This window comes from Ambystoma mexicanum, chromosome 3p, assembly GCF_040938575.1.
Source record: "Ambystoma mexicanum isolate Mex_15411 chromosome 3p, UKY_AmexF1_1, whole genome shotgun sequence".
In the NCBI taxonomy this organism is placed as follows: domain Eukaryota; kingdom Metazoa; phylum Chordata; class Amphibia; order Caudata; family Ambystomatidae; genus Ambystoma; species Ambystoma mexicanum.
Genome location: NC_090925.1, coordinates 961,020,442 through 961,033,842, shown reverse-complemented (window position 1 = coordinate 961,033,842; position 13,401 = coordinate 961,020,442). Strand labels below are relative to the sequence as shown.

General features: G+C 50.9%; 1 protein-coding gene across 1 annotated transcript in view; it reads left to right on the top strand.

The window, feature by feature from the left end:
* AHCY (adenosylhomocysteinase) overlaps positions 1–13,401 on the top strand; it is a 403,130-nt gene that overhangs the window by 43,213 nt on the left and 346,516 nt on the right. Inside the window, exon 2 of the mRNA XM_069652263.1 lies at positions 9,208–9,398. Within this exon, the coding sequence (XP_069508364.1) occupies positions 9,208–9,398 (191 nt within the window). The remainder of the gene's footprint in view (positions 1–9,207; positions 9,399–13,401) is intronic.

The window sequence follows — 13,401 nt, the reverse complement described above, 5'->3', positions numbered from 1 at the left end:
GGTGTTGTGGTGGAAAATACTGGTGATTAAAGCCTTTATGGAAGGGGTTGAGAGGATTTATACTCCCATTTCTCACCCAGCCCCTGGATGGGATCTGAATGTGGTTTTGACCAGGCTCATGGAAGCTCCCTTTGAGCCTATGCATAAAGCAAGTCTGAAAGACCTGACCTATAAAACGGCCTTCCTAGTGGCTATCACTTCTATTAGAAGGGTTAGTGAACTACAGGCTCTTTCTGTTCTAGACCCCTTTGTGACAGTCCACAAAGATAAGGTAATTCTGCGCACACATCCCAGATTTGCGCCTAAATTCATCTCGAAGTTCCATGTGAACCAATCAATCGAACTACCCACTTTCTTCCAGAACCCTACTAACATGGCCGAAAGAAGCCTACACACACTGGATGTATGCAGGGTAGTCATGCTCTACCTGGAAAGAACTAAACCACTGAGGAAGACTAAATAGTTATTGGTTTCAGTGGCAGCTGGTAGAGAAGGGGATCCTGTCTCTAAATCGGCTATCTCAAGGTGGATTGTCAAATGCATCACACGGTTTCTCTCTTGCCAAGAGAGAACTGCCCTTCAAGCCTAGAGCACATTCTACTCGAGGCACTGGGGCTTCCATAGCATTCATTGCAAGTGTTCCCCTCGAGTCCATTTGCAAAGCGGCAACCTGGAGTTCTGTACACACCTTTACAAAACACTATTGCCTAGACACACATTCTAGGTCTGATTCTCAGGTGGCACAAGCAGTAAGACATCTTTTCTCTACTGTTCCTTCTCACAACCCACCTCCAACTCCGGGTACTGCTCGCTAGTCTATGCACAGCATGTGATTCTAAGCAGAAATAATCATCGGAAATGCTATTACGGTGAGTAATGCTATTACGGTGAGTAATGCATGTCATTATACACAACACTTTAAGTGGAAAATTGGGTAAAAAGTGTGAAATTGGTTTGGCTGGCTAACTCATCACAATATCCAATAGCTACAAGACAACACTGTACAGGAACATTTCCCAATGTATTTTCATGCCTTTCCCATAAAATATGCCAATATAAAGGTATTTTCACACTTGCTGTGCTCATGCATTTCCATGCTAGCAGCACCGATATATGCCAGTATTCCCATACAAGAACCTACTCAAGTTTGCTTTGTGCATAACGCCAGTAATGATACTATAAGAACATGTCTAAGCTGGTTCTGCCAATATATGCCAGTACCCCTACTAAAAACATACTCCTGTTGGCATTGCCAATAAAACTGCCCTACCACAATAAGAAAACATATCCAAACAGCCCATTGTAGGCCAGTCTAGACGTGTACACTGATCCTGCTTCCTTTATCATAGATGGTCAGTAAACCAATGTGATGCTACAGTAAGAAATTGGTTTGGAGGCACCAAAATGCCATTCTAGTCATATACTAACACATCATGCTTGCTTTATCATAGAGGCCAGGTACAAGATGCCATCAACATTATGGAATGGCTAGGCTCACTGCAACAAATGCTAGTCTAGCCACATAAAACACATCAAGTTGGCTTTGCCCAAAAATGGCAGTATAACATGCCATGCAGGGATCGAAATTGGGATTTGACCAGGAGCAAAAAGCAGCTCCTGCATAACCAGTTGGGCAAGAGTTACTGCTGTGGAATCAGGAGCTAGTGCATAGTGTGCAGCAAATCTGTGCACAAGATGCAAACTAACATTTTTTTCCATTTTATATTATGCAATATGCTCTAAATGTCCCTTAGATCTTCTTTATTCTTCCAAACATAAACATTTCATATCGGATAGCTTGGTTTGTATGGCACCACTTGTCACAGGAGTCAAAAGTAGCTCCTGGTAGCTGTTGGCTTAAAGTGAACCAAGCTCCCCTTGGCTATAACTGAGCCAAATGGCTCCAATCTTCTAGCAATTTCGAAACCTACCATGTAACTCAAGGGAATGTCAGCCTTGCTCCTGTGCTTCCTGGGCCCCCAGCGACGCTCTCAATCGTACCCATTTACCCACCAGTCTCCCACACACCTCACATTCACACACTGCATTCTCAGTCATACGACGGTCGCACTCACCCGCACTCACCACCCAGACATTAACCATTTGCATGCACGCTTAAACATCACAACAGACCCGCACTCCTAACCTGTTTAAAGTGAGAGATGTTCCTTGCTCTCTCTCTGGGCCTACCTGTCTCCAGGCCGCCTGCTTATGCGAGGCTCGCAGACAGGAAACGGGAACCCGGCTTGCCTGTCTGACGTGCTTTTGAGCGAACCTGGCATATGCCAGCTCTTGTAGGTCCCGGCCTAAAGTCGGGGAGATGGCTGGACCTGGCATAGCAGTTGTGCCAGTGCCAGAATTGTGGGATGATGCTGTATTTAAAGGGAATTGATTATCAGGTCACCCTAATGTGAACCTATAATTTCTCCAGCATGGGGTCTGGCATGGATTCACATGCTCATGAATATTCCCCGTCGTCAGGCTGGGAATCCTCAGTAAAGAAAAAACCAGTATCAGTTTCGTTTCTGATCTGTCTTTCGTAGTAATAACCAATCACTGGTCTCTGCGTCATACTGACCACAGCCAATGACTGCCCTCTACCTAAGCCCCGCCTCTGGCAGCCATCTTCAGATTTTTACTGCACGTTCATGTGTTGGGATCCTCGTGCTATTGCTCTCGAGCGTTAGTGCTATTTTTTCACGTTTTTTCTCAAAAACTTCGTTTTTTTCGGTCAAAGAGCCTCAAGCTCCACCGACTCTCCATCCGATCAACGGGGACCCGTGTCGGATTCGCCTGCGCCCCTCAAGGGTGAAGATTTCGTCGAGCTACGCTTTTGGAGGACTCAAGAAGTTTCTCAGGCCTGTCCCGGACATGGCCCAGGAGAAGGGAAGCTCGACGCCCGGAAAGCTGTTCAGGGTCTGCCCTGGATGCCAGCTGCAGAACGTCTTTAAGGAGGACAAACACTCCTTTTGTCTTTACTGCTTACATGAGGACAAGACGCACGTGGAGAAGGACTGTGCGTTTTGCGGCAACATGTCGGAGCGGACCATGAAGGACCGCCATCAACGTCTCGCCAACTGGCTGGAAGGGAAGAGCCCGTCCGGCGAGAGGAAGAAATCCGAGCGGTCTTCTAAGACCTTTGAGGACGCCCCGGCGACGGGGGTCCAACACAAGGCCAAGCACCGCGGGTCCGCTGGCACTGGGAGCGCCGAACGGTCTGGCTCTACGGGCGCCAGGCAGGGCGCACCCTCCCCGGCACCATCAACCACGAGCCAACGCTCTGGGTCGGGTAAGAGGAAGGCCGAGCACCCGGCGAAGCTCCTGGAGAGGCCCCGGTCGAGCTCGAAGGCCCCATCGGAGGGGGAGCGAGGCAGTGTCTCCCCCCCCCCCCCCCTCAAGGATAAGGCGGTGAGCGCACCTAAGGTGGTGAAGGCCTTAATCCATCCGGCCAAGGCCTCTATCGAGACTGTCGCGGCGGCCCTGACTCAGCCTGTGGAGGCTACACCAGTGGTGGCGACCTCGGGGCTCAGTCTCCCTGCCACCTCGGAGGGAGTCCTCTTTTATGCCCATCGATAGGACCCCCGTGAAATCTCCGGCGTAGAAGAAAAAGGGGGGGGCAGGGTGTCGTCGTCGTAGATTCGGCTTCAACCTCGGAGGAAGAGCTGATCGAGGTCTTAAGCCACGGCCTCGGCGTGGAAGAAGACCGGCCCGTCGGGATGGATCCCGACGCAGGTGACGACGACATCGTCGAGGGTGCCGACGGGGCCCCTGATCGCCCGTCGGATTCCCCACTGCCAGCGCCGCAAGACAACTCGGCGACCATTTTGTTGGCTATACAGTCCTTATGCTCGGAGATAAGGACGAGACTACCGTTGCCGGCGGAGGAGCCACTCCCGTCGGGGGACCCAGAACCGGGACCTTCTGGCGTTCCTCCTCCCAAGAAAAGGATGATTCACCCTCCCCCTCCTTTTCAGCCGTCGCGCCCCGTCCAGCCCTCCTCCCCGTCCACGACCCGAGGGGATGATACGGGGACTGACACGGCAGCGACGGGTACGGACGACGAGGTCTACGACGAGGATCTGCCGTCACCTCCCACCAGGGCTTCTCCGCCCGACGAGATTGGATCGTTCCACTCCATGATCACCAGGGCGTCCGAGCTTTTCCAACTCTGCCCTGAGGAGAAGAAAAAGGAAGGATTCCTTTATCAACGGCGCGAGGCCAAGAGGAAGACTGTCCTCGCGGTGCCTCTACTGGACGACATTTGGGATGAGGGCCTCGCCCTCCTCAAGAACCCTTCCACGACGCCAGCTAGAAGAGACCGGTACGAAAAGAAGTACCGGGTCCCGGACGCGGCCCCCCTGTGCCTCCGGGCGCAGCCTACCCCGGACTCCGTCGTCTCCGCGGCGGCCAGGAAGAAAGCGGGGGGGGGTGCAGCCCCCACATCGACTTCCCTGCCGGACGGCGAGGGAAAGAAATTGGACACTATGGGACGCAGGGTCATCTCGTCTGCAGCGACGACGATTAAGGCGGCCAACGCCTTGGCTATCGTGGCCCGCTACGACAGGGAGCTATGGTACAAACTGGCTCCCCTGCTGGACTTCCTACCGGACGACAAGAGGGCGGAGGCCCTGGAGATCCTACAGGAAGGTGAGGTGGGGTCGGACCACGCCATCACTATTGCGAATGACATCGCCGACACTGGATTTCGCCTGTTGGGCAACGGCGTGTGCCTTAGGCGGCGTGGATGGCTCAAGGCTACGGACTTCCGTCAAGACGTACAGACCAGAGTCCTGGACATGCCGTTCGATGGGAACAACCTGTTTGGGAAAACAGTGGACGATTCCCTTCAGGCCATTAAAGCGGAGACGGCCCGGGCCCTTGGGGTTCTGCAACAATGACGGCCGCCCTTTCGGAGCAGCGGAGGCAAGGGCGCCCCCAAAGGTTCCGGCGGTGGTTTCTCCACCTACCGTCAAGCGGCCCGCTCGTCGTCTCAGGAGGCCTACAGGGGACGAGGCAAGTCTGGCGGACCCCGCCGTCGTCGCCAAGGAGGTCAAGGCGGCAAAGCCTCGTCGAAACAGGATTGAACCGGCCGTGGGGTCGGGCCCCCACCGAAGCACCCCGGTGGGAGGCCGGCTGGCGAGCTTCGTCGGCGTGTTGGAGTCCATCTCCACCGACCGTTGGGTGCTGGACCCCTTAGCCCGGGGCCACGCGCTCGAGTTACAAAGAAGGTGCCCGCGCGTCCCCCCGTGGCCAGGAAAGAGCTTCACGTCCCACAGCTTCTCCTGGAGGTAAAGGCGATGCTCAGGAAGGGTGCCATCGAACTCGTCCCAAAGAGGCTTCGGGGCTCCGGAGTTTACTCGAGATACTTCCTCGTGAAGAAGAAGACGGGAGGATGGCGCCCTATCCTAGACCTGCGACGTCTGAACAAGTTCATCAAGGCACAGAAGTTCCGGATGGTCACCCTCCAGCACGTCCTGGGTCAGCTGGAGGAAGGAGACTTCCTGTCGTCGTTGGATTTGGAGGATGCCTACTTCCATATTCCCATCCTAAAGGGGCACCGAAAATTCCTCAGGTTTGTGGTCCAAGGGCGTCACTACCAGTTCAAAGCCCTCCCCTTCGGACTACGGTCGGCACCAAGGGTATTCACCAAGTGCCTTGCACCGGTGGCGGCGCAGCTGCGCCGCGAGGGGATCCACGTCTACCCCTACCTGGACGACTGGCTCATCCGAGCCAAGACGAGGGAGCTCGCCGTGGAGCACACGGCAAGGACCGTCCAACTTCTCACGGACCTGGGATTCTCCGTGAACTACGCCAAATCCCACCTGGTACCCCCGCAAGACGCACTGTTTCTGGGAGCGAGGCTTGACAGAGTCCCTTCTGGCCTCCCCGTCGGAGGAGAGGACCAGGTCCATCCTGGGCAAGGTACAGCGGATGTTGGTGGCCGACGCGGCCAAGGTGAGGTCCATCAAGTCCCTCCTCGGAATGATGTCTTCCTGCATCTACCTCATTCCCATGTGCAGGCTCCGGATGCGCCCGTTGCAGGAGTTCCTGGACGCGCGCTGGATCCAAACGACGGGCAGCTTCGAGGAAAGGATCACACTCGACGAGTGTTTCCGACGAGCGATCCGGTGGTGGGGCACGCGCGCGCATCTGACGGCAGGCATGGACTTCCAGACCCCAGCCCACCAGGAGACAGTGACCACGGATGCCTCCCTGGAAGGGTGGGGAGCGCACACCGAAAATCTGCACGCAAGAGGCCTTTGGCTCCCGACGGAGAAATCCCTACATATCCACGTCCTGGAGCTCCGTGCAGTGTTTTGGGCCCTTGGGTCCTTCCTTCCGTCCCTCAAGGGCAAGGTGGTGAGGATCTTCACCGACAACACCACCACCATGTTTTACATCAGGAAACGGGGCGGAACCAGGTCCCCAGCACTGTCCAAGGAGGCGCAGGACCTGTGGCATTGGGCCGTCGCCCAAGGGATATTTCTGGTGCCGTTTCATCTGGCAGGGATAAAAAACACCATTGCCGACTCACTCAGCAGGGAGCTGCGCTCGTGCCACGAGTGGGAACTACGTCAGGATCTAGTGGATCGCCTCTTCCGACGGTGGGGCACACCCCAGATCGACCTGTTCGCGACGGCGACGAACTCCAAGTGCCGGAGGTTCGCCAGCAGGTTTCCCCAGGCGAGGAGCATGGGCGATGCTTTCTCGTTCCCCTGGGAGGGCCTGTTCCTCTACACGTTCCCTCCATTGCCACTGCTAATCCGGCTCATCAACCAGCTCAAGAGGTCACGGTGCAGGATGATTCTCGTCGCACCTGCGTGGCCGAGGCAGATATGGTTCCCGGACCTTCTGGACTTGTCAGCGTCCCCGTCGATCAAGCTGCCGGTGGACGCGGATCTACTCTCCAGGGAAGGAGGCGCCATCCTCCACCACGACCCGAAATCGCTGAACTTGCAGGCCTGGCTCCTGCAGCGCTAGAGTTTGGAGGATACGACATACCGGCCGACTGCAGAGAGGTTCTTGCAAAGGCCAGGGCGTCCTCGACTCTTAAATGCTACGGACCGGACACAAATGGAAGAGGTTCTGTCTGGTGCCACGCACAGAAGATTAACCCTCTACGGATTACGGCTCCCCAAGTACTGCCGTACCTGCTGACGCTGGCCAAAGCTGGACTGGCACACGCGTCCAAGCTTCATCTTGCTGCGATCTCCCGATACACCAGAACCACGGGGCGGACGTCCTTGTGGTCTCATCGTCTGGTGAAAGAGTTCATGAAGGGACTGTTCAGATCGTTCCCGCCGGTGAAGGCTCCGGCCCCGGCGTGGGAGCTCAACGTGGTGCTGACCAAGCTCATGGGACCTCCGTTCGAGCCTCTGCATTCGGCCCCGTTGAAGTTTCTGTCGTGGAAAACAGCGTTTCTTGTGGCCATCACCTCCGCACGACGAGTGGGAGAGATCCAGGCCCTTTCCTGCAAGGCCCCGTACTTGACTTTTCACGACACGAGGGTAGTGCTCAGGACGCACCCCTCCTTCATGCCCAAGGTGCCGTCGGACTTCCACCTCAACGAACCCTTGGTGTTGCCTGTGTTCTTCCCGTCGCCTTTGTCGCCGGCTGAGAGGACTTTGCACTCGCTGGATGTGGCTAGAGCGCTGAAGTTCTACGTGGACCGCACAAAGTGTTTTCGGAAGACGTCACAACTCTTTGTGAACTTTGGACCTGTCAATCAGGGGAAGGCTCTCTCGAAGGCTTCCATTTCCAGATGGCTCTCCGGCTGTATCATGTACTGTCATCGGTTGGCAAACCGACCGCTGCCTGACCGTCCGAGAGCCCATTCCACCAGAGCGATCGCAGCTACCACGGCGTTCCTTTCTGGTGTGCCCCTGCTGGACATATGCAGGGTTGCTACGTGGAGGTCGACGCACACTTCACGAAATTCTACTGCGTCGATCGGGATTCCAGGGAGGAGTCCAGGGTCGGCCAAGCAGTGCTGCGCAACCTGTTCGCCTGAGGTGAGCCTGGTGAGGAGGTAAGATGTTTAATGTTGAGTTTGATGTAATGCTTAATGTTGAGCCTTTGCCACCTCCCGTGGTTGTGCATGTGTGTACTGCTATGTATTCTTTATTCATGAGCATGTGAATCCATGCCAGACCCCATGCTGGAGAAGGAACAAGTTACTTACCTGTAACTGTTGTTCTCCAGCATGGGTCTGGCATGGATTCACATGCGAACCCTCCCTCCTACCCCTCTGCGGCTCTTCACTTGGTCATACTGCCACTTCACGTGCTTCCAAATCTGAAGATGGCTGCCAGAGGCGGGGCTTAGGTAGAGGGCATTCATTGGCTGTGGTCAGTATGACGCAGAGACCAGTGATTGGTTACTACTACGAAAGACAGATCAGAAACGAAACTGATACTGGTTTTTTCTTTACCGAGGATTCCCAGCCTGACGACGGGGAATATTCATGAGCATGTGAATCCATGCCAGACCCATGCTGGAGAACAACAGTTACAGGTAAGTAACTTGTTCCTTAAACCTAAATACGAATCACTCTACAGCCCAGTCATTTTGCAGACTTGGGCTTTCCTTTAAATATAAGGCATATATACGATAAATGGTACTTTTGTATTGCAGTGAGTTGTAAAGACTGCACTTATGCAATTGTTCCCCATTCTCCTATGAAGGTCTTTCCTGACTGCTCCTACTGTACCAGAGCTGCATTGGCCTTAAGGCAAGATTGTGGGGATTGCTAAATCGGAGGAGGGTTTGATTAAAGGCTGTCTCGTGCAGATTTTGGATCAGCTTGTGGGGATCACATTATGGCAGCGTGTATCATGATTGACTGAAATTCCGCATGCTGAGTATGCATATGAAAAGTGTGCAGCTCTATTGTTACACGGCCATGTCTGTTGCCGTTAGAATGCAGAGAACAGATGGGTGAAAGGGGTTTTTTATGGGGGCAAAAGAACAGGGAGATGCATCCTATAAATGTTTTCACAAAACTGACGTTGGTCACAAGTTAACATGTTTTATCGTAAGTGTGCACATTTAAACCTTGTATAATATTTAGTGCATTTAAACCGTGTAGAAGACCACAAATAGTTTGCTTCACTGCTTGTGGCAAGAGCTACTGGTTCATAAGTGCTGCCTGGTTGGTGGAGACCTCGCCTGCCCACCCATTAAATCTTTTCAACTGTTGTGTTGCAGCCGACATCAGCCTGGCCGAATGGGGGCGCAAGGCCATCGAGATCGCAGAGAACGAGATGCCGGGGCTAATGAAAATGCGCGAGATGTACTCCAAATCAAAGCCTTTGAAAGGGGCGCGTATTGCAGGCTGCCTCCACATGACGCTGCAGACTGCTGTGCTGATAGAAACGTTGGTTGCTCTTGGTGCTGAGGTAACTAACCATGTCCAGGCCATTCATTTTGGCATTTTCAATTTCTTGATTTTTACTTTAATACATATGAATACAGTAAATACATTTGCTTTTCATACACAGAAGTTCCAAAACCTGTTCAAGTTGCAGTATGGAGACGCAAGTTGTTTTTTTAAAAAAAAATATTGTGTGCGTGCTGCTGTTTTTCCAAGACTAGTGAGTTGCCCTGGAGCCATCCTCCTGGCCCTAGGTACACCTGTATAAAGATGTATTTTTACTGTGGTATACTGAAGTCTGTTTACTATGTGAGGTAGTTCAGTTGGGGAGTGGTTAGAGGGGTGGGGAAGGATGTTAAGCCTAGCCTTTAACAATGATCCAACCAAAATGCGATTAATCTGCTTCGACCCCCGAACCTGCTATTCATCAGTGTTTCACAATTAACGCCCCTGTTGTCGGCATTGGCTACTTCCATTCACCTTAAGTGACCTCCCACAAGGCCGTCCTCATGATGGACAGGTTGTGGTCAAACAAAGGCAAGTATAACTACATTGCACCCTTGTAGTAAGATCCATGGCAACGGTCGGGTGCGTTTCTTTTTTGTATAGCTTTTTCCAACCTAAACTTCATTCTTCATTTTAGAGGCAATGACTCGGAGTATGTGGCCAATTCCTCCTTCCTGCAATAAGGGGAACTACCAATGCTGAGCACCATAATACTCGGCCAATGTTTCCGCAGACTCTGCCCTTTCCCTGCCACCAGCACACATACACAAAATGCTACATCCTATTCCGTCGCACTTGCGCACACAAACCCCCCGCAAGTATTCCCATACATTTTTTTTTTCCCTATGCAGCAACTTTTTTTTTTTTTTTCGGATTGTGAACACAGCCGTCAATATAAGATGCACACGAGTACCTTCTAGCAATATATATCAATTTATTCAAAAGCAATCTTCTGGTATATGCAAAGTAAACGTTAATCAAAAAATCAAACAATGCACTTGTAGCTTTTTCCCCTCTGGTTCGATGGGAACAGTCCTCTTCGTCTACCTGGGTTGAATGAGCATTGCCCTGTTCGGCTGTGTCACATGTGTGGAGACTACATAATGAAGCTGCCCAGCTTGTAATTCTGAGGGTTTTAGCCTGATTTTCTGCAGGTTGGCTCATTGTCTTGGTAACGAACTTTCAGTCTCCACTTGTCCTTGGCAGAGTGCCTTGTTTCCGCTTGCCTCTGGATGCTGCGATCATGTTGCTTTTCAATGTACTCGAAGCCTGTCTCTCCTTTGCCACTTGTTTGAGTCCTGTAGCTTCTATGTCATTCCCTATGGCTTCTCCATGTTCGTAGCAGTCAAACATGTGCAAGCTAAATATATGAATACTTGCACCTTGGTGTTTCCGCTATGGTGAAGGATATAAATATAAAGAGATGTATGTGTTCCTGCCGTCTACCTATGTGGGCCATAAGCATGTGCTTTGTTCCTATATGCAATAGTCTAGTGCATACTCGTGTAACTTCATCAATGGATGAATATGTACTTCGTGTATAATGTGGCTACGTCGTGATGTCTGTGATGACATCCTTAGTTTCTGGCTTTGCAGTCTACTTGCTCGATCAATATCTTTTCCATGTCACCCAACTCATAAATTTGGTATGTTCTAAACGGCTCAGTGAATTAACGCTTCTCACACCTGTGATAAATTGATTGCAGTGATGGGCCTAAAAGTGAGGAACATAATAGTTTCTCTGCATTCGTGTTGTCGTGTGGGGGGCATGCGGGTCAAATTTGGCCACCCCATCTACAAAACCCTGAGGTTTCCTGTTTGTTCCATCTGTCAAGATCTCCTGAAAACTCCTGCTACAACTGGGAGAAAAGCATTCAGATCCTTGAGGTGGTGCTCTGGATCTGGAACCCTAGGTAAGGAATAGAATCTGGGTCCCATTTGATCAGACATAGTGCTTCTAGATGTTGTCTCTCATGAGGAGTTGGGGGTGGAGGGGGGGGTAATAGCGATATCCAGTCTGCAGGGTTTTCTGTAATTCACCACAAAGCCAGAGACTGACCCAAAGACTGTTCTGCCAGCAAATGGCTTAAGTGAAGCATGCACTTCCCGTATAGTCACTATGATGTCATTGGCATATAAGAATAATTTGTGTTCCTCACTACCCATGCTGATCCCTTTGATTGCTACATTTTCCCCTTACTTTTCTATGCTAACTAATGGTAAAAGGTTAGCGGTGACGGGACTACCCTGCTTGATTCCCTCCACCCCCCCTGCAAAATGGCTATCGTCGGGGTATGTAGTGGTATACAGTGAGTATAAAGGAAAATAATGAAAACATTTCGAATTTTTGGTGCAAAGTAAATATGGGGCGTGGGGTAATAATGCTAGGTAAAGATGGAGCTTGAGGGCACCCCAAATTAAAAAAGCGAAACGATTCGACATTTTAATTTTTAATTCACTAAGTTTTAGTTATTGTGTTTGTTATAAACACTTGGAACCTATGTTGTCTGTCAACTCTAATGTAGGTGGACAGTACCTTATAGTTTGCTAAAACAGCTCACTAAATTTAGGGCCAAACCCAATTGCTTCCAAGATGCTTGGAATATAAGCACAGTTCACCCTATCGAAGGCGATTACTCCCATTTCAACTGTCTCTACACTCTATATCAATTAAATTTAAAACTGTCATGAGTACTCCGATCCACTTTGATCTTAGTGTATCAACCCTCCGAGTTACACCCATTAGCCTATGCGCCAAGCTTTTGGAGTAAAGCTACGCATCCTAGTTCATTAGGATGCTCTGTCTGTGTCACAGTAGGCCGGATTCTTCCAGGTTTAGATATTAATACAGTGGTCAATTCTTCCATAGTCTGTGATCTTACACGCAACCAGGAACAAATTAAACATGTTAGGTGGGGATGAGCAGGCCAAAGTTGTGGAAAAACCCTCTTGTCCTGGGGCTTTTCTGTTTTTTATTTATTTAGATAGGCCATTTATCTTTCAGACACTGGTACTGGGGTCTCCAGGTGTTGCACAAGATTGGCAGACAGCCGGGGGAGGTGATCATCGGCGGGATAATGCTATAGTTGCAGGGATTCAACTGCCACCAGGGTGCCAATATATTTCCGAATTATCCCTGATTTCTTGGCGTTGTCACAAGACAGTTCCCCGGTGTTGCCACTCAATGCTTGTATGTTATTACATCCTGAGTTTTTTTAACTTGTGTATGAACAACCGGTTCACTTTCTTACCATGGAAATAGTAAAATTGCTTAGTTTTAAGCATTGCCTGTGTCGATTTACCAGCTAAATAAGCCTTCAGTTTAGTATGCACAAGTTTCACCTTCTGAAACACCACTCGGGATCCTATTTGTGCCCCCTCGGCAGCCTGAACTTCTGCCTCTAATTGTGATCGAAACCAGTTTACGTTCTGTAGTGTATGCTGCTGTGCGACATTTCCCCTCTTACTACGTCCTACATTGCATCCCATATGATTGCCATGGAATTATTGGTGCTATTATTTTCCACAAAGTAATTTGAAATCACCCCAGCTAACTACTGACAATACTGTGCCCTTCAATATGGGGTTGTATAGCTTCCAAGGAAACCTAATTGGGGGTGGCCTATCCGTAACTGTTAGGGGTACCAATACCGGGGCGTGATAGGAGTGTGGCTGTATTGTGGCCTCCTGAACTCACAGGAACAATGCTCTCGGGTCAACATATCAATCCTGGAAATTCCCCCCCCCCCCCACCTGTACATGTGAGTAAAATATAAAATGTCTTCCCCTTCAAACAACCTCCACACATAACCCCAGCTCGCTCAGCAAACTTGCGAAAGAAATTGTATTTTCATAATCAAGTTTGGCTGGGTGTGTTGTCCTCCGGATTAGGAACCAGGTGGAGACTTCAATCACTATTTGCCACTATTTGAGTGAAATCGGTGTGAATCTGTGCCCATATAAATTGCCCTTGATGCAAATGGATCTCCCCAATGTATCGGCAAGTATTTGACTTTGGTAAA